This window comes from Urtica dioica, chromosome 9 (genome assembly GCF_054948205.1).
Source record: "Urtica dioica subsp. dioica isolate 48M chromosome 9, U.dioica_male_clone48M_v1_H2, whole genome shotgun sequence".
NCBI classification, from domain to species: domain Eukaryota; kingdom Viridiplantae; phylum Streptophyta; class Magnoliopsida; order Rosales; family Urticaceae; genus Urtica; species Urtica dioica.
In genome coordinates this window covers 9,307,558-9,327,239 of record NC_142764.1, presented here as the reverse complement: position 1 = coordinate 9,327,239, position 19,682 = coordinate 9,307,558, and the positions used below count along the sequence as shown (strand labels likewise).

Genomic DNA, 19,682 nt, shown 5'->3' with positions numbered 1-19,682 from the left:
GGTAGTCGGGATTTACAAAATTACAATTTTACCCTTCTAGCTGTTATTTCCTCAACTCCTTTGTCGCTTGTGAATAAGTTAGAAACAATGTATTGACGAGGAGCTAACAAGTCACATTGTTTCATCCAAAAGAGTCAAGACTCAATTTGGACACTGGCCAGTTCATTTATTCACATTCCAAAGAACAAAGCATGAAGTGATATACATTGCATTTCAGCAATCTTGTACATGAATTCCATATCTCTGAGAACTTCACAAAGTTACTCATGACATCTTCACAACTTAGTACTTCACCAATAGGTCCTGTTCAGAATCACATAGTGAGTCCGAACTCTGACTTTCTCAAATGAGAATACGTAAGCTGTGAAATGGCATGTCTCATTTCAGGATTAAGGTAAGCACGATGCAATTCATACGTAGTGAGTTCGAGACATAAGAGGTTAAATGGTTTGTTCTTATTTTGTCTCTAGAAGTGCATTGGTCAATTCAGTACCTTCGGAAGATACCTATACGAACTATAGAGTCTCCAACTCTCAATGCCCCATAGCCAGACATCATAGATTCTCCTAACTATCGTACTGAGGTCAATAGTCCTTTGATCCTTAGATTGCGAATATATTGTTTTAAGCAAACTACGAAGAGTTTGTTTATGCAAATCTACATTTGTCTCTTCGTAAGTTGTTAAGTTTGTTTATGGACTAAAGACTAATGTTTTATCATAAAGCTTCAAACAGACAAGGAAGAATGAATATGAACGTTTCAACTTTTTATTAATGAATAAGCAATTACAAGAAAGAGTCTTCGTGAGACTTTATTACATCAAATGTACAAAAGAAAGACTACAACTCTTCTTGTGGGCACCATTGACAACATTGATAACGCTCGAGCCCAATTATACATTATTGAATAAATATAAGATAATAAAAACATCAGGTTCACTAAAGTACTTTAAACTTCAAATTTTACTAACCTTAATCATCGTAGTGAAATCTTTTGAATATGCTTTCAACTAGACAAGGTCTTTCTGGAAATCCAAGACGGTTATCGTCTACTCTTGGAGGTCGACTCGGAACATGAACTAATGCATGTTCTTGAAGTTGACGACAAACAAAATCTTTCATTCACAGTCCATGCTAAGACTTACGAGTCTTTGTAGCCAGTCATTGGGATCAACACGCTTCTTGCATCATATCTTACGACATTAACCTCTATGCCTTGTTCAGCGACTATCTTCATGTTCTTTTCTTGCTTCGTATAACGACAATATGCATTTTAGACCCATCAAGTATCCATGATACGGACGTCTTGACGATACTCGGCAAACTGTCGTTGGCGTCTCCGAAGTATATGCAAAATAGCATCAACATGTTGTGAACGTGTATGAATTAACGAACATATTAATTAACTTTTTATTTAAATACGTATTAAAGATAATGTAATTCAACGTACCATATCGGTTAGCCATTTTCTGTTCTCCAATAAGATCTTGAAGAACTCGGTAGACACCTCGGCGTTCTTCACGTAAACTCTCTCCAAAAATTTTCCTTCATATTTCAAAGTGCGGGTCCACTTGACGAAATCATTGAAAGAGGAAGTTATTGGTTCCTTCAAGGCTCTGAACAGCGTTACCTGCACTTCTGAGGAGTTATCGGATTCTATCAGATTTTTACCTAATATAACCTTGAATTTCATCCGAAACTATCGGATTTCATCATAAATAACATGAAATTTCGGAAAGTTTGACATAAATCTACCTGCTTTTTTTTATTTTCCTCAAACTATATCACTAAGTCTATAAAAAAAAATTAATAAAAAAGCAAACTTACCCATTTTTTATAGAATTCAACCAATTGGATACTGGAAACAATGAGAAAATGATAGAGAATGAGAGATTTGAGAAGAGAGATTAAGATGAATTTTTGAGATAGGGGTTATATGGACTTTCAGAGGTATTTTTGTCCGAAAAGTGTCCAAAAGCCCAATTTCGGATATTATTGAATTCATGGATTTAACTAAAATATTTTGATAATTTTGAGGTCTACAAAATGAAATTTCTCCTCCATAAAAAAAACTACAACTTTCCGTTATTGTTGCTAAACAGTTTTGGACTATAGTGCTAGTTGCCAGAGTTTAGTTTGCGAACAATAATTATAAGATACTAAAGTATAATTGAGAAGAGATGGTGATAATTGCGTTTTAATCAAAAGTCAGGATATGGGTATGAATATGTCCTAATAAGTAATAACCGGTAGTTTTTAAACCTTCATTCTAAATTTAATTTCAAATTAGTATCTTTATTTTTATTTAGTATGAGATATTACTAAGAGAAAAGTATATATGGAACCGAATAAAAATCTACCATCCTAAACAGAATTATCGTACAAGTGTGGACAATTAGTTCCATTTTATTCAATACTCAATAGTCCTTGGCTTTTGCATTCTTTTAATTTGACTTGAACCAAATTTTATCTACCCATTGGTGCCCAACTTACACGTTATTAATACTTTATTTTCATTTACATATCGGAAGGTGTTACGCCATACTATAACTTTTTTTAAAAAGCTAGCCATACTACTACAGATGAATATATATTATAACCTTTCTGGATACAGCATACAAAGAGTACAACACCGTAAATATCAGAAAGGATCATATGATCTTCTGAGTTATGGAGGTGCTACCGGAATACTCTGCTCGTTCCTAAAGAAGTTGGTTGGGTCAACCAAAGACTTGACACGAACCAGCCTTTTAAAATTGTTCTTGAAATACTTGAAACCCCAAACGCTTGCTTGTGCAAAGCTGGTGGAATCGTCGTCATAGTTGGTCCCAAGATCGAGGTCTCTATAATTGGCATACGCTTCTCTAGGGTTCTTCGACACGTACGGAGTCATGTACGCGTAGAGCCTCCTGATCCAGTCGATGTCTCTCGGCTCAGCCACACTTCCGTTGGCTCCAAACGTGGCCACGAGGTAGAGAATCTTGTAGATATTCCCCGCCCTGTGAGGAAACGGCGTTTCTCTCTCCGGAATCTCTCCCATTTTCCCGCCGTAAGGCGTCATTTGAATCAGAGCCCTTTGAAGGCCTTCATCGAAGAACCTCTCCCATATCCCTTCCAGCCCATCCACCGGGATTGGAACCTTCACGTAGTCCGATTTCCCCTTTGTTGCCAGTCTTATCTCCGGCGTTCTCACGAGGAGGGCTTCATGTGGAGTTCCGACGGGAAATCCGGCAAAGTAAACGACAGAGTCGATCCAGCTCATCTCATTACAATCTTCTCTCGCCAACCCCAACTCTGGGAAGCTCAGCCGCATCAGTGGAATCAGATTGTTCGCTCCCCCGAGGAACAATGAAATAAACGAAGCTTGGATTGTCTTGTTGTTGACGGAGTTAGCACTTGCTATCGCTTGAAGCCTCACGAGGATGAACAAGTCTTTGTCAAATTTGTCGGCAACGGATTGCCAACGGTGGACGAGCGATGTCGCATTTTGCTCTAAGTTTCTGCTGACGGTGAACACAGTCACGGTCGACGGGACTTGGACAAGCCGGATTTTCCAGGCGAGAATCACGCCGAAGCTTGCTCCTCCACCGCCGCGAATACCCCAAAAGAGATCGTCTCCCATAGACTTCCGGTCCCGGATTTTCCCTCGGGCATCGACAATCTTTGCGTCAATGACATGATCGGCAGAGAGACCGTGTTTACGAAGCATGTTTCCATATCCGCCGCCGCTGAAAAGCCCACCCACTCCGACAGTGCTTGCGATGGCTGAGGGAAAGCCCAAAGTCGAACTCTTCTCAGCTATTCGGTAGTAGACTTCACCGATCGTCGCACCGGCTTGAACCCAAGCCGTCCTCTTAATTGGGTTTACGATCACGGAACGGAGGTTGATGAGATCGATAACGGCGAAAGGAGATGTGCGTGAGACGTAGGAGAGGCCTTCGTAGTCGTGACCGCCGCTCCGAGTTCGGACTTGAAGGCCGTGCCTCCTTGCGCAGATCACGGCTGCTTGGACATGGGAAGGATTTTTCGGCGTGATTATGACGAGAGGTTTTGGTGTCAATGGCGAAGAAAATCGAGGGTTTTGGATGGAGAAGTTGAGGACGGAGAAATACGACGTGTCGTTCTGGGTGTAGGCGAGGTTTGATATGTTGGAGGAATTTTGGGACAGGCACTTACGGAAGTTTTCAAGAGGCAGGCAATAAGATGCCGGTTGGAATGAGAGGACAATGAGAATGTAAGAAAATAGCATTGACGAGTAAGCCAATAGAGATTTCATTGTTGTAATTCGTGGGTATAACTTATTGGAAGTGTATGAAGTTGAAACCCATCTCCATTTATATATGATAGATCTGTAGTGATGGATATATGACAGTTGTAAAAGAAAAACAAAATGGAATAAATGAGTTGACATTGATTGAACTGCAGCTATAAAATGTTGACTTCAACCCGCTCAAACTATCTAAATCCCTCCTACAGAACAAAACAAGGCCTTAAGTTATTGTTTTTTTCTTTTATTACTATTATGTTTTCTCACGCTACATTTATACGGACTTCAATATTTTATTATATAATTAATTATTGATTATTAAATCTATGCGCCACCTCGACTCGTCTAAGGCGGCATGAAGGACATTCATACACCTAATAAAAGTCAACTGCGAATATAACGGACATGTTTGGTATAAAAATATGGTTCCATTTGAAATAAGGATTGGTATTTTCACTTCAGGTACCATTTTTTAAATAATTAATCACAATTATTCATAGACGAATAATGTGGTGTCTTTGTCTTATTGATAGTTTATCATTTCATCAGTTCATTTGCAGAGGAAGTATTAGCACAAAGCCAATAAGTGTCCAGAGCGCTATAACCTCATCTTAATAATCGGAAGGAAGTGTCTTGCATTTCCAGTAAACTACATTTCAAATGGTTATTGAAAGTGGCACTTCCGTTAAATAAATTGGTGCCTTCTAATTTAACAAAAGTGGAATTTTCATTAGATTTAATAAAAACAAAAAAAAAAACTAAAAAAACTAAAAGATTAATTTTCAATGATAAATAAAAGGGACTAAACTATTAAAATTTTATTTATTAGCACGAAGCCAGTAAGTGCCCAGAGCGCACTATAACCTCATCTTAGTAATCGGAAGGAAGTGTCACTTGCATTTCCAGTAAACTACATTTCAAATGGTTATTGAAAGTGACATTTCCGTTAGACAAATTGGTGCCTTCTATTGTTTAACAAAAGTGAAATTTACGTTAGACTTAATAGAAACATAGATTTTCGTTAATTTTCATTAACGGAATTAAAAAAACTAAAAAAATAATTTTCAATGATAAATAAAAGTGAAATTTGTTGTAACTAGCCAAATTTGTCATTCTTATTGGGGGAATAGTCCAAGTTTCATTTTATTAAGCAAATAGCCCATATTTTCAGCTCAGACCATAATGCCCTTTGTAAATTCGCGAATAGGTTAATTTAATTAACCTACTGGAGTGGGTTAGGTTAATTAATTAACTTATTTGTTGAATATAAGTTTAGGTACTGATTTTTTTGTGAGTAAAGTTAATTTACTAAATGATTGAATTCGGAATTAGGTTAATTAATTGAATGCTTTGAATATCAATTGACTTAAGTTATGATTTTTGTAAATTTTTTGTGAATTTCAAATCCTTCACGAATCAGTTAATTAATTAACCTAACTCATTGTAGTAGGTTGATTAAATTAACCGATTCGCGAATTTACAAAGTGCCTCTCCTCAATCCCCTCCATCGCCGCCGATTTCCTCTCCACCGCCGATTCCTCTCCCCCCGCCGATTTCCGAGTCAATCTGAGCCATCGATTCTCCGCGAGTTAGGGATCAGTAATTAACTGTTTCTTCTTCTTCTCCACCTCCGATCTCTCACCACTCTCTCTCCTCCCCAGTCCGGCCGATCCTCGTCGTACCTTCCCTGCGCCGCCAAGTACCAGATCGCCTTGCCTTCTTCGTCTTGTTCCTCGGCGCGGTGGTCGAGCTGGTTCATTCTGGTGAGGTCGAGCATCGTCGCCGCCGGAGCTCGACGGAATCGACGCCATCTATGGCGGATCTTGACGGCGTCTATGGCGGATCTCACCGGCGACGTTAGGGATCAGCAACGAGGATGGACGACGATTGGCGACGACGCGGCGACGTGAAATGGATCGGCGGCGATCGGCGGCGTGAAGTGGATCGGTGTCATGAAATGGACGAAGACGAGAGCGAGTTTAGGTTTAGGCTTTGGGAAAATTGAGTTTTGCTCTTATATATGAGGGTAATTTAGGTAGTGAAATATTAATTGGGCTATTCACTTAATTTATTCAAACTTGGGCTCTCCTAATATTGGTGGGTTGATTGAGCTAGTATGCTCACTCTCCCTAAATAAAAAGGACTAAACTATTAAAATTTTAAAAGAACCTACTAATATGTAAACTGAATTTCATCTTTATTAATAATTTTTTATAGAGATTTGTAAGTAACTAGGCCACTTTAAACATGTGATTTTGGATCTAGCCTATGTTTGACAATTTTTAGGGATATAGCCAAATGGTTTATGTGGCAATAATTAAAGTCTGATTTGCCCTTATTTATTAACAAATTCGCCCCTTTCTCTTTCCTATTTTTTTTCAAATAATTTTTTTTGCATCAAAACTTCAAAAATTCGTATCTTTCTCATACGAACTCGAAATTGAGTGATTTCAGATCCTACAAATTCGTGGCGTCGAGATCTTCAAAAATAGACCCATTGTGTTTGATGAAAAATTATGTTTAATGCATCATAGTTACGCTTCCATTTATTTTTTTGATAATTTCAAAAATTTCCAGTTATTTCCATATTTAATGTAGTAACGTGATTTTTCTACATCTATGGTATTAAACATGATTTTTCATCAAACACAATGGATCTATTTTTGAAGATCTCGGTGTCACGAATCCGTAGGATTTGGAATCACTCAATTTCGAGTTCATATGAGATAGATATGGTTTTTTGAAGTTTTTATGTAAAAAAAATGTAGGAAAAAAGTAGGAGAGAGAAAGTGACGAATTTGTTAATAAATAATGGTAAATCATACCTTAATTATTGCCACATAAGTCTGTTGGCTATTTCCCTAAAAATTGTGAAACATAGGCTAAAAACAAATTTTATAGTTTCATTTTGGCTATTTCGCTACACTGCCCTTTTTTTCAAGTATAAACATTACAACTATATTAGGAGTAAAACATTATAATAAGACTACATTTTATTAATAGTCATGTTTTGAAAGTCTATATCAAAATTAACAACAACATCAATGTTCACAAACGTATATAATATAAATGAGAGTTCTAATAAAACTTATAAACTATATAACAACTTAATAAAATTGAAAGTATGGTATATATTATAACTATATAACAACTTAAAAATTTAAATTATGCTATATATCATAACTATATAACAACTTAATAATTTAAATTATTTTATAAATAAGATAAACTATATAAAAAGTTAAGAATTTAAATTATGTTATATATTATAAACTATATAACAACTTAATAAAATTGAAAGTATGCTATATATTATAAATTATATAAGAACTTGATAATTTATTTATGCTATATAATATAAAGTGTATACAAGATTTATAGAGAGAATTTTAGTTTGTGGAGAGAAGAGATGCGATTTGAGAATTATCCATCACCATCGATAATATCAGCTAGCCACTCACAGAAGGATTTAGGATAAGTTGTTGCGCTCTTTATACGTCTTTCAGACTGAATAATAATCGTCTTTAAAACAAACTTCTATCGTCAATTTCATCATCTAGCAATTTCAATGTTTCTATTGAGAGTTCACCCTGTTATATATTGAAAGGAATTGGTGTGTATTTATAGTGAAAAATGAAAGTGGGGGTATTTTCCAAAAAAAAAAAAAGGCTAAACTTTTTATGAACTATAATTAAAACAATAATATATATTTGTATGACCTAAATCTATAATAAAAAAAATTATAAACTTAACTATATAATAAAAAATTTATTAACTGAAGTATATAATAAAAATCTAATAAACTTAACTGTATAAAAAATTAGAATACAAACTTAAATATATATTAAATACAAAATTATCTATATAAAATTAATTAGAATACAAACTTAAGTGTATAATAAAATTTTATAAAATTAGCTATATAAATAAAATTAGAATACAAATTTAATTATATATTTGTGGAGTATTTGAGAGAGATGAATTTTTTCTTTGTAATGAAAATGGTTAGAAATGGGATGTATTTATAGGAGAAATAATAGAGTGGGTTAAAATTTAAGAAATTGTGTACATTCGAAGGTTCAACGGTCAAATTTTTCAGACGTCAAGATTCAAAACGTTGTGAATCTAACGTCTGATATTTAATAAATAATAAAAATAAACATTCGCTGCCAACGTCTCTTTTTCTTTTCTTTCTTCTTCTCCAACGGCACCAATACCCCACCAAGCCTTCCGACACGCCACAGCCACTTCCGACACACGTCGGAAGGCTTCATACCATTTCCGAGCTTCTCGGCAGCTGGCACTTCCGTGAGGCACGTGGAAGACGCGGAAGGCCTTCCTTCCAAATTTATGCCGACCATTAGCTCATGATGAGCTATAACCCCCATTCCAAAAATATTATTTGCATTTTTTACCAGTTTTTATTTTTATTTATTTTTTTTACACTTTTTTACCCAAAAAAAATATAAATCAGCCTCTTCTGAACAATTTTTTTTTTTGCATGTTAGCCCTCTTAGTTAAGATTTTTTTGCTTCATTCCTATAAATACTCCTCAATTACATCAAATCTTATCCTTCGAATGACCAATAATCGTATCAGAGCCTCGTTATTAAAAAAAGTCATTCTTCAAAACACTATTCACCACTGATTTAATCAGGCTTTTGAAGTTTAAAAATCGATTTTCTCGGAAAAAGTTGTAAGTTTTTTATTTATATTATTTAAAGTTTTTTGTTTATTTAATTAAGCAAACAATGCATAGTGTTGCTTTAACTCATGAGCATGAAACGCTGCATTTATTTTCTCATTCCGCTTAAAATAATCATAAAAATAATTATAAATATTTGCATGTAGGCATGGTTCAAGTTGCTATTATAGTACTTTTTAAGGTAAGACTAGATATTCAAATATTTATGTATTTACGCGATGCACGTTATTTAAACTTTAATAATTCTCTATTAGCAATGATGGAATCTAATTAACCTTGCTAATGGACCAATTTTTATCAACCGTTATCCAAAGTTTTCATTTTCGCTATCTAATTCAAATATTCTTGACATTTAACTTTAGATATTGAATAAAAAAATATAAACTTCACTGCTAATTCTATATCTCTTGCTGTCATGTATCGTGTTTACTACAAAATAATGACTACTACCATTAATCCTAAATCTAAGCATAGTTCAAGTAGAAATGAGAGCATAATTTTTTAAGCCAATACTCAACATTCTTAAATAACAACTCATACGAGATTAAAATGGAATGAATTAAGTCAAGCAGGATCATGGGAGTTGTCTGATATATGTCGCCCAAAGTCACATGAACTCACATAATAATGGATATGTTTAGATAATCTTTGATTCAGACCGACGTGGTAGAACATGCACATCAGATTCATTTTTCAAAAGATAAATCTAAGCAAAGCTGTGATCGTCTACTAATGTCAAGAACTATCTATGGCCTACATGAGCAGTAACATGATACAAACTCAATATGTCACAGTGAATAAGATCTAACACAGAGTCACAAAATTGTTTAAATTAGGAAAAGATTTCATATGTTGGTTAGGTAAAGGACATATGTAACAATGAGATTTAGAGATTGTACTAACATTATTCCATCCGCTCGTCCCGTGTCTCGTATTCGACGGAGTATTGATTTGCTACGAGCTGAGAGTCGCAAAAATCTTATACTTTCTTAGCTCCGACAGCTGTAACCAATCTTAGTCCCGCTAGTAGTGCTTCGTACTTGGCCTCATTGTTGGATGCAACAAAGTCGAGCTGATTGATTGCTCGATGATTTCACCGTGGGGGATGTTAGGTGTTTTCCTGTTCCTGCCCCTTTGTTTTGACGATGCGCCGTCCACTTTTAGTGTCCAGGTGCCCTCGTTTTCGGTCACGGCGGGGTCTTCTATTGGGAGTTCGACGAGGAAGTCCGCTAAAACCTGAGATTTAGCGCATGCCCTAATTCGATACTTGATGTCGTATTCGCTCAGTTCTACGGCCCATTTGGTCAATCCCCCCGACTGATTGGGGCTTTGTAAGAAACTTCTCAGCGGCTAGATCGTCATCACTATTATGGAATGGGATTGGAAGTACGGCCGGAGCTTTCGTGCCGCGGAAACAACGGCTAAGGCCAATTTTTCCATAATAGGATATCGAGTTTCTGCATTGACTAACGACTTACTCACATAGAATATGGGTCGTTGGTTCCCTTGCTCTTCCCTGACGAGCATTCCACTAACTGCCGCTTGGGAAAAAATGACATATAGGTAGAGTGGCTCTCCTGCCACGGGTTTTGCTAGAATTGAGTGTGTCGATAGATATTCTTTTAGTTCTTTAAATGATTTTTCACATTTTTCGTCCTATTCGAGCTTCTTATTTCCTTTGAGGAGTCGGTAAAATGGGAGACATTTGTCAGTGGATCGAGAGATGAAGCGATTGAGGGCGACGATTCGGCCTGTCAACATCTGCACCTCGCGTCTGCTTCAAGGTGAGAGCAACTCTTGTAGGGCATTCAACTGGTCTGGGTTTGCTTCAATTCCTTACCGGGTGAATAAGTACCCGAGGAATTTCCCGGAAGACACTCCGAACGAACATTTGGTACGGTTCAGTTTCATTTTATACTTATTTAGTACCTCGACACATTCCTCCAAGTGTCCTACATGGTCATTTTCTCTTAGGGACTTGACGAGCATATCATCGATATACACCTCCATCGTTTTTCCTATTTTCTCTTTGAACATTTCATTGACTAACCTTTGATAGATGGCGCCCGCGTTTTTAAGTCCAGATGGCATGACCTTGTAGCAATATGTGTCTCGGTCTGTTATGAATGCCATTTTTTCTTGATCGTCCAGATGCATCAAGATTTGGTTATATCTTGAGAATGCGTCCATAACGAGAGTACCTTATGTCCCGCGGTTGCCTCGACCAGTTGGTCAATATGCGGCAATGGGAAGCTATCTTTGGGGCATGGTTTTTTCAGGTCCGTGAAGTCGATGCTAACCAATCCGGATATTTGACTTCACGGATTGAATCAGTTTTGAGGAGTCTTTCAACTTCGTCGTTGACTACTGATGCTCTGTCGAGACCGAGCTTGCGTCTTTTTTGTTTTACTGGTTTGAAACTAGGATCAACGTTGAGCTGATGAGACGTAATGTCGATACTAATCCCTGGCATATCTTCTGTTGTCCAGGCGAAGGTAGATTTGTTTCATTTCAGGAAACAAATCAGCTCTCGCCGTATAATTCCCTTGAGCTCGGCTCCGATCCCTACGCACTTGGAGGGATCGAGGCCGTCGAGCTGTATTTGTACTGTCATCTCAGTACTTGGAGAGTCCGATTCTTCTAGTTTAGAGCTTTCTTTTTTAGTTGGCTCTACGCTCATTAATTGCTATTGTTTCTCGTTGGCCTCTTTAGTATTCAGCTTGTGGCTATTGAGCAGCCACGGGAGGTTGCCTGGTTCCCTCTGATATCTCCTATCCCTCCAGGCGTAGGAAATCGAATACATTGATGGAAGGTTGAGGGAATGGCCCTCATCCTGTGTATCCATGGTCGTCCCAAGATGATGTTATAAGGGGAGAGACATTCCAAGACCTAGAATTCGACTATCTTGTTTATCCCGTTTGTCTTTACAGGCAACTTAATGGTACCAAGGGATGGAGTAATTGATCCATTGAAGCATGTCAACTGGGTCTGCTCCCTTTCGATCTTGAACTCTTCAATTCTCATCCTTGTGAGTGTGTCTTTGAAAATGAGATCCACAGAGCTTCCTCCATCGATCAGGATTCGAGCAACTTCGCAGTTGGACACATCGATTATTATAACGAGTGCGTCGTCGTGCGGGTTTATTGCCCCGGAGGCTTCTTTTTCGAAGAACGAGATTTGGATATCATGTTCTGCTCCGATCTTGGTGATCTTATTCATCAGCTGACGTTGATGAGCTTTGATCGAGTTGACCGAGTTATTGCAAAATTTTGAACCGCCCATTATGAAGTCGACTCGATGTTTTACTGTGGTCGGCGGGGATTCCGGTTCCCCTTCGTCGGTGGGCCTAGACCTCTTAGGTGAGGGGTTACCTCCCCTTCGGTTGTTGTTGAAGACCTTCTTTTTGGGCGGGGGACCCAAATCGATGTTCTTCAGTTCCCCCTTCGCATATTTTTCCGCCAAAACTTTGCGCATAGTTTTGTAATTTATCGTGGCGTGGCCGTTGTTGTGATGGAAATCGCAGAACGCATTTGAGTCCCAGGTCTATTTTTTGCTTGGGGACCTCACTCCTTGCTTTCATCCCCTTATATTGAAAGAAAAACCCAAAGGGGCGTGCTGCTTTCTGACATGTGGTCCGGCCTCCTGAGGGTTAGGCCTTCGGGGGTTGCCCCTGACGTTTACGGGCCGCACCCACGTGTTTCCATTTGGTTTCTTTTCGGCCATACGCTGTTTTGCTAAGGAGGCGAATTCCTCTTCGGCCTTAGCGTAGTTTGCGGCCTTGTGGATCGCGTCTTCCAATGTAAGAGGGCGGTTTACAGTCATCTCTAGTTTGAATCTCGATTCATGCCACAGTCCGTTCCTTAGAGAGGTTATGGCAGATTCGTGATCAACGTTAGAGATTTTTGAGAGAACGTCTTTGTATCGGACCATGTAGTCTTTCAAGGACTCGGTCTCCTTCTGCTGGACCCTCACAGATCTGCTATCATGAGTTCGTCCTCTACGAACATCGAGTAATGTTTTAGGAATGCTGCCGATAGTTTGGCAAAACTATCGATAAAGTTAGGCTCGAGTATGGAGAACCACTCTAAAGCAGCTCCAAACAAGCTTTCAGCGAATAGTTGGCAATATCCCGCCTCTTGTTCTCTCTCTGTCAGCAGAGCCCATCCCATTGCAATTATGAAGGACAGGATGTAAGCTTTCGGGTTCGAGGTCCCATTGTACAGAGGAAAGCGAACCTTCTCGGCATCTCCAATGAACACGTCGGTAATGTTTTTAGCGAAATGAGTCATTCCCGTTTCTGCAACGAGTCGATCTATATCGGGAGCCGAGCTGGTCACATTGTGAAATTTTGATTGGACTGCTCTCAGTTGCGCCGTCACCGATTCCTTGAATCTTTCGAACTCAGTCATGCTGGGTTCGCCCTCTTGAAAGGGTAGTCCCATTCGCACTCAGGTCGTCGAAGGACGAGGTCCGGAATTTGCTGGGAAGGATCTCGGGGGTGCTCCTGCCGGCGGGGGTGTAGTCCCTCCGAGCTGGGAGCTCGGACCCGGGGATTGATCAATCCCTTGGGCGACCTGGATCCTGGTGAAGTCCAGGCGGACTCCAAGAGGAAGAACCCAGCTCGTCTACGCGGCGCCGCGTTCCGAGCGGATTCTGAGCTGGTCATTTAGCCGGTTCCTGCATGGGGATCCGGAGTATTCTGAGGGGTCAAGAGGGAATCCAATCGATCATTAAGAATCTGTTGATTTCTTCCCGACTTTCTATTTTTTTATTCAACATATCTTGAATTACCCTGATCCCCGGAGGAATTTCCTCTCCTGATTCATAATGAGTCGGAGTGGAAGACATGGTGTTTCTTTTCTGGTGAACTTGCTCCTTTTAAGGTTGGTCTTTCTGAAATTTTCCACAGACGACGCAAAATTGTTGATGTCGATTTCGAGATCGCCAACTATCACAAATTAGTATGATATAAATTTGATTTATTTAAATATGGGTTTCAGAAGACTTCGTACAAGAAACAAATATTTTAGCTGAAAGAAATGAATAAGAATGAGTAAAAGAATAAATAATATCTTTATTGATAAACGAGAAAATTACAAATGGGTGAAGTGCCGAACTTAAGCGGGCGAACTCAAGAATAAAAAATAGTAGAGGAAATATCGAGAATAAAATGCGTAGGCTTGTGTGTGCGAAAATCAGCATATCGGCTTCTATTTATAGAGGAAGAGAATTCGTCGAAGAGGACACGTGTTGATCAGCTCGGCTACGCGACGTCGCCTGTCGAAATCATCTTAGATCCGGTCTTCGCGGCGAAGTCTTCTATCTGATCAAGATTGGTTCCTTCGAATGGGTCAATAAGGACTCATCATTCCTTTGGCGAACTAGGCTGCTGATTGTGCTTGGGCCAACCTTTAAGAGTTGATCTGGACCTGGAGAAGTCATCGTGAGTCGGACTGGGTCGGCTGTTGGGCTTTGGTCGAACTAAAGCCCAATTAAAACGATTTTATTTTTAGAAATTTGATTTTTAACCCCCACACTACTCCTAAGACTCTCCACAGAGAATATCATTTTCCTATTAGAGAATACACACATTCTCTAAAGTGGGTCACACTCAGTCCTAGAGTCTGAGACGTCGCTGAGTCGAGTCCGCTCCTCTGCATTCCATCTCCTCTACCGACCCCTCAAGGCTCCACGCCTCAAATAGTAATCAAACTCGCATTTAACTACGTCATGACTTGATCTCATGACTAAGGGTACGTAGGCAGCTTAGAATTAGCATGGTTACACCACCCCTAATCACCCCCATATCTTCTCAGAGAGTGCCTCCGAGTGGAGGATTCACATGTCGAGACTTATAAGTTCATACACTTGGCTCGGCGCGGCCATTTGGTCCAGCCTTGGGTTAAACCGCCCGAAGCTTTCAGGTTGCCGATTTTCGTCGATGAAGCGATTGCGCTTCTTGGCCCGAGTGCCTAAGCGATCCCGTGTGTTAACTTGTACGCCTCGCGCTACTTTAGCCCATGATGAAGTTTCTTGTCACAAACGACTAAGCGATTGCGCTTCTTGGCCCGAGGGCCTAACCGTTCCTGTGTGTTAACTTGTACGCCTCGCGTTACTTTAGCCCGTGATGATGTTTAATTTCGCAAACGACTAAGCGATTGCGACTCTTGTCACAAACGAATAAGCGATTGCACTTCCTGGCTCGAGTGCCTAAGCAATCATGATCGGTAACTTGTACGCCACGTGCTAATCTACACCGTGATCACTAAAGACGCTCTGAGTAACACACCAAAGATGTCTCTCACGATGCGCATTGAACACACCAACAAGGTGCAATAACGACTATCTCTTAAGACATGATCAAATCAACGAGTGTGGAACAAGCCAAAAAAATTGCTCACGAGGCATCCAAGAGATGAATCGGAAACCTCCAAGCGGTGCAACAAAGACGCCCCCTGACCAGGTTCCCGAGCTGACAGAGTCGGACTGGTACCGATGCATGGCGTCGACCATTATCGGGGTAAGTCCTATAATTTTTGCTACTATTTTATTACCATAGCGAACTGAGATAGTTAGCGATTTTTCTCTTTTATATATATATATATATATATATATATATATATATATATTTGTGTGCAGCTGTCAACTCAATTCAACCGGGGAGTGTACCGATACGAGAAGCGTCTCCGGAAGGCGAATGCTGCTCTTGCCGAACTAGCTTCGGTGAAGAAGGGGACGGAGTTCCTTAAGGCGGAACTCCGAGAGGTGAACGACAAAGTAGCTTCCCTCGAGGAGGACGTAGCTGCCAAGGACGCACTCTGTGGGAAGTACAAGGCCGCTCAGGCCGATCTAGTGGCGAAGACCAAGGTTTTGGAGGCCGAGGTTGAAAAGAAGGAGGCAACGATCGAAAGGTGGGGCGTTCACTCTACCGAGCTGAAGAAGAAGCTCGATGTGTCTGAGGCCAGGGTGAGGAACTGGGACCGGGATCTGGTGGCCGCTCTGAGCGAGGTGGCGAAGCTCAAGAGGTCGGCCAAGGCTGAGAATGATAGGGCTGTCTTAGCGGCCAGGAAGGCGACCTCGCTGCGATATCGGGAGCAGATACTGAAGTATCGTGCTCAAAAGGAAAAGATAGATGAGGCCATCCTCATCTTAAAAAAGCTCGAGCAGTGCCGGGGCAACAAAGAATTGATCTCGGAAGTAATGAATGGGGATATCTCCGACTGGGCTGGCGAACTCAAAGATACTGAGGATGACATTGCTCAATACGAGATGGAGTATGCCGCCATTGCCGTTCTCGAGGACATCCCATTCACTCCTTACGCCGACCATTCCCCTCCCGAGGTCCCAGCCGATTCCGCCCTCGAGGCCCCTGTCGAGGTTCCGGAGCCAGAAGTTCCTCCTTTCGACGAGCATGGGTCGATGATGGGCATGACGAACGAGGCCCTGAACCTGATTTCGGAGGCCGATGAGGGCGCGTAGCCGTTCACCCCGTCTCCGGAGCGTCCCGAAGCCTGAGTTCGAAGCCTTGCTCTCCTCAGCCCCTGCCTCTCTCGTTTTTGTTTTTGTTTTTCAGTAATATATTTTTTTTTTGGAGCCCGTTTGTTTTGGGCGCAGCTTTTCCTTATTTTGAAACAATTATAGGGGGCTTTGGTACCCCTATTTATTTTGGATTGCTTGTTTTTTTTCATTATTTAATGCAATTTTTCATTTCTTAAATATTTGCCAAGTCTTTTAGCTCGCCAAATTCCTTTAAGAGAGCATGAATGTTTGTTTAGTCAAAGTCTCTATTAACTCGGGTTTTCTAGAATCTGTTAATTCTTTAGATTACCGTGATCGAAAACGTTTCCCTTAAGATTTTAGGCCGTATGTTTTTTTATATTTACCAAGTCTTTTAGACCGCTGAGTATCTAAAATTTTTCCCTTGGGCCATGGTCTCACGGACACGTCCTTTATATTTGCCACAAGTCTTTTAGATCGTCGAGTATCTAAAATGTTTCCCTTGGGCCGTGGTCTCATGGGCATGTCCTTTATATTTGTTAAGTCTTTTAGATCGCCGAGTATCTAAAATGTTTCCCTTAGGCTGAAGTAATCAAATGAATTTACCCAGGCGTTGCCAATTTTTTTTAGATCGTCGAGATCCAAAAGGTTTCGCTATGTATTTCTTGGGCGAGGCACATTATGCCGAGGTGCGTCCTCTGATTCAGATGTTTACGTGAGATGACGAAGTGAGATTTCGGATCTCGCCTAGGTCACGAGGTATTACACCGTGGTCCTAGTTCGGGACCTGGACCCCTAGGACGAGGTGTGGGCTTCAGAGCCTTGTTGTCATGCTTTTGCAATTATCTCGAAATGAGCGATTTAGGTTATTTTATTTTTGGGACTGTGCCTTTGCAGAGAAAGGCTGCCTACGTACCCTTATGCAGGGATCAAGTCGGTCGTAGTTCGATTCTTGCCGTGTTAGTAGTAGTATTTTTTCAGGTTGATTACTTTCCATGATCTCAAAACCGGAACTCCACTGAGTGTTTCCAGCTCATAGACCCCGGGGTGTGCTATTCTGGTGACCTTGTAGGGGCCTTCCCAATTCGCACCGAGTTTTCTGGCATTTGCCTCGGTAGTGTTTTGGAAGACTTTCCGGATGACCAGGTCTCCTATATCAAATCTTCTCATGTTAATGCCTTTATTGTAGAATCTGGCAATGGATTGCATGTAGTGGGGTAGCCGTACCAGGGCCGCATCCCTCTTTTCCTCCACAAAATCCAAGGCGTCACATAGTGATTCATTATTTTTTGACTCATCCTCGGGCGCATGCATCACCCTAAGGGTTTGCACCTGGTGTTCGATTGGGATGACTGATTCGACTCCGTGGATCAGGGAGAATGGGGTTTCCCCTGTCGGCCTTCGTGGACTAGTTCGGTATGCCCACAGCACACCGGGTAGCTCTTCTGCCCATCGTCCTTTCTTAGCATCGAGCCTTTTCCTTATGGAGTCTACTATGGTCTTGTTTGTTGCTTCTGCGTGTCCATTCCCTTGAGGATATCGTGGTGTTGACATCCTCACCTCAATGTTATTGCGGAAGAAAAAACTCCTGAATTTTTTTTTATATGAACCGTGACTCGTTGTCTGTTATGATTTCGTGGGGGGTTCCATGCCGACAGATTATATTCTTCCAGATGAAAGCGGTGACGTTGACATCTTTTATCAAGATGAAGGCGCCTGCTTCGACCCATTTGGAGAAATAATCTGTTAAGATTAGTAAATATCTCAGCCCGTCGGGGGCGGCCGGCATTGGTCCTACGATGTCCATAGACCATTTCATGAATGGGTACGGAGACGAGATGGAGGACAATTCTTCCGCGGGTCTTTTACGCGAATGTGTCTCGCAATCTGCCAGCATGGTTGACCCAAAATAGCCTTGCCTCTTTATTTTGTTGGCGAGTGACATTCCCCCTGTGTGGCTTCCGCATTCTCCCTCGTGTACGTCTTCTAGGATTCGTTTTGATTCATCCGTGCCGACGTACTAGAGGTATGGTGCTGGGAAGCTTCTTTTGAACAGGTTTCCGTTTATTACGCAGAATCTTGCACTTCTCAGCACAAGTCTTCGTTTTGCCATCTTGTCGGACGGGACCGTACCAGTCGTGATGTAATGTATGATTTCATCTCTCCAATCCCCCCTTCTATAGCTATCACTACAGTGACAGTGATGGCTATGGAAGGTTGTTTGATTGTCTCGACTGGTATTATCCTTTTGAGGTCCGGATTCGAGGTGGATGCTAGGGTGGCCAGCGCGTTTGCCGAGGTGTTTTCACCCCTTGGGATTCGCGTTAGAGAGAATTGTTTGAATTGCGTCGTAAGGTCTTTTACGACTTTCGAATAGGCTTCCATTCGCTCATCCCGCGTCTCGTACTCGCCGGAGTATTGATTTGCTACAAGCTTAGAGTCGCAGAAGCCTGTACTTGCTTTGCTCCTACGGCTGTAACCAATCTTAGTCCGACTATCAGAGCTTCGTACTCGGCCTCGTTGTTGGATGCAACAAAGTCGAGTCTGAAAGATTGTTCAATGATCTCACCGTGTGGGGATGTTAGGTGTATTCCTATTCCCGCCCCTTGTTTTGACGACGCGCCGTCCACTTTTAGTGTCTAAGTGCCCTCGTCTTCAGTAACGGTGGGGTCTTCTATTGGGAGTTCGACGAGAAAGTCCGTTAAATCTTGAGATTTAGCGCGAGTCCTGATTCGATACTCGATGTCGTACTCGCTCAGTTCTACGGCCCATTTGGTCAATCTTCCCGACTGGTTAGGGCTGTGTAGGAAACTTCTCAGCGGTTGGATCGTCATTACTAATATGGAGTGGGACTGGAAGTACGGCCGGAGCTTTCGCGCGGCGGAAACAACTGCTAAGGCCAATTTTTCCATAATAGGATATCGAGTTTCTGCATCGACTAATGACTTGCTCACATAGAATATGGGTCGTTGGTCCCCTTGCTCTTCCCTGACGAGCACTCCACTAACCGTCACGTGGGAAACGGCGACGTATAGGTAGAGTGGCTCTCATGTCATGGGTTTTGCTAAAATCGGGGGTATCGACATATATTCTTTTAGTTCTCTAAACGCTTTTTCGCATTTTTCGTCCCATTCGAGTTTCTTGTTTCCTTTGAGGAGTCGATAGAATGGGAGACATTTGTCCGTGGATCGAGAGATGAAGCGATTGAGGGCGA

General features: G+C 41.0%; 1 protein-coding gene and 1 pseudogene across 1 annotated transcript; both read right to left on the bottom strand.

Moving 5' to 3' along the window:
* Positions 1-2,531: 2,531 nt before the first annotated feature.
* Positions 2,532-4,283, bottom strand: LOC149384847 (tetrahydroberberine oxidase pseudogene; annotated as a pseudogene).
* Positions 4,284-17,428: 13,145 nt separating this feature from the next.
* Positions 17,429-18,022, bottom strand: LOC149384846 (uncharacterized). The gene has a single exon (XM_089626182.1). The coding sequence runs from the start codon at positions 18,020-18,022 to the stop codon at positions 17,429-17,431; it is 594 nt and encodes a 197-aa protein (XP_089482308.1).
* Between the last annotated feature and the right edge of the window lie 1,660 nt (positions 18,023-19,682).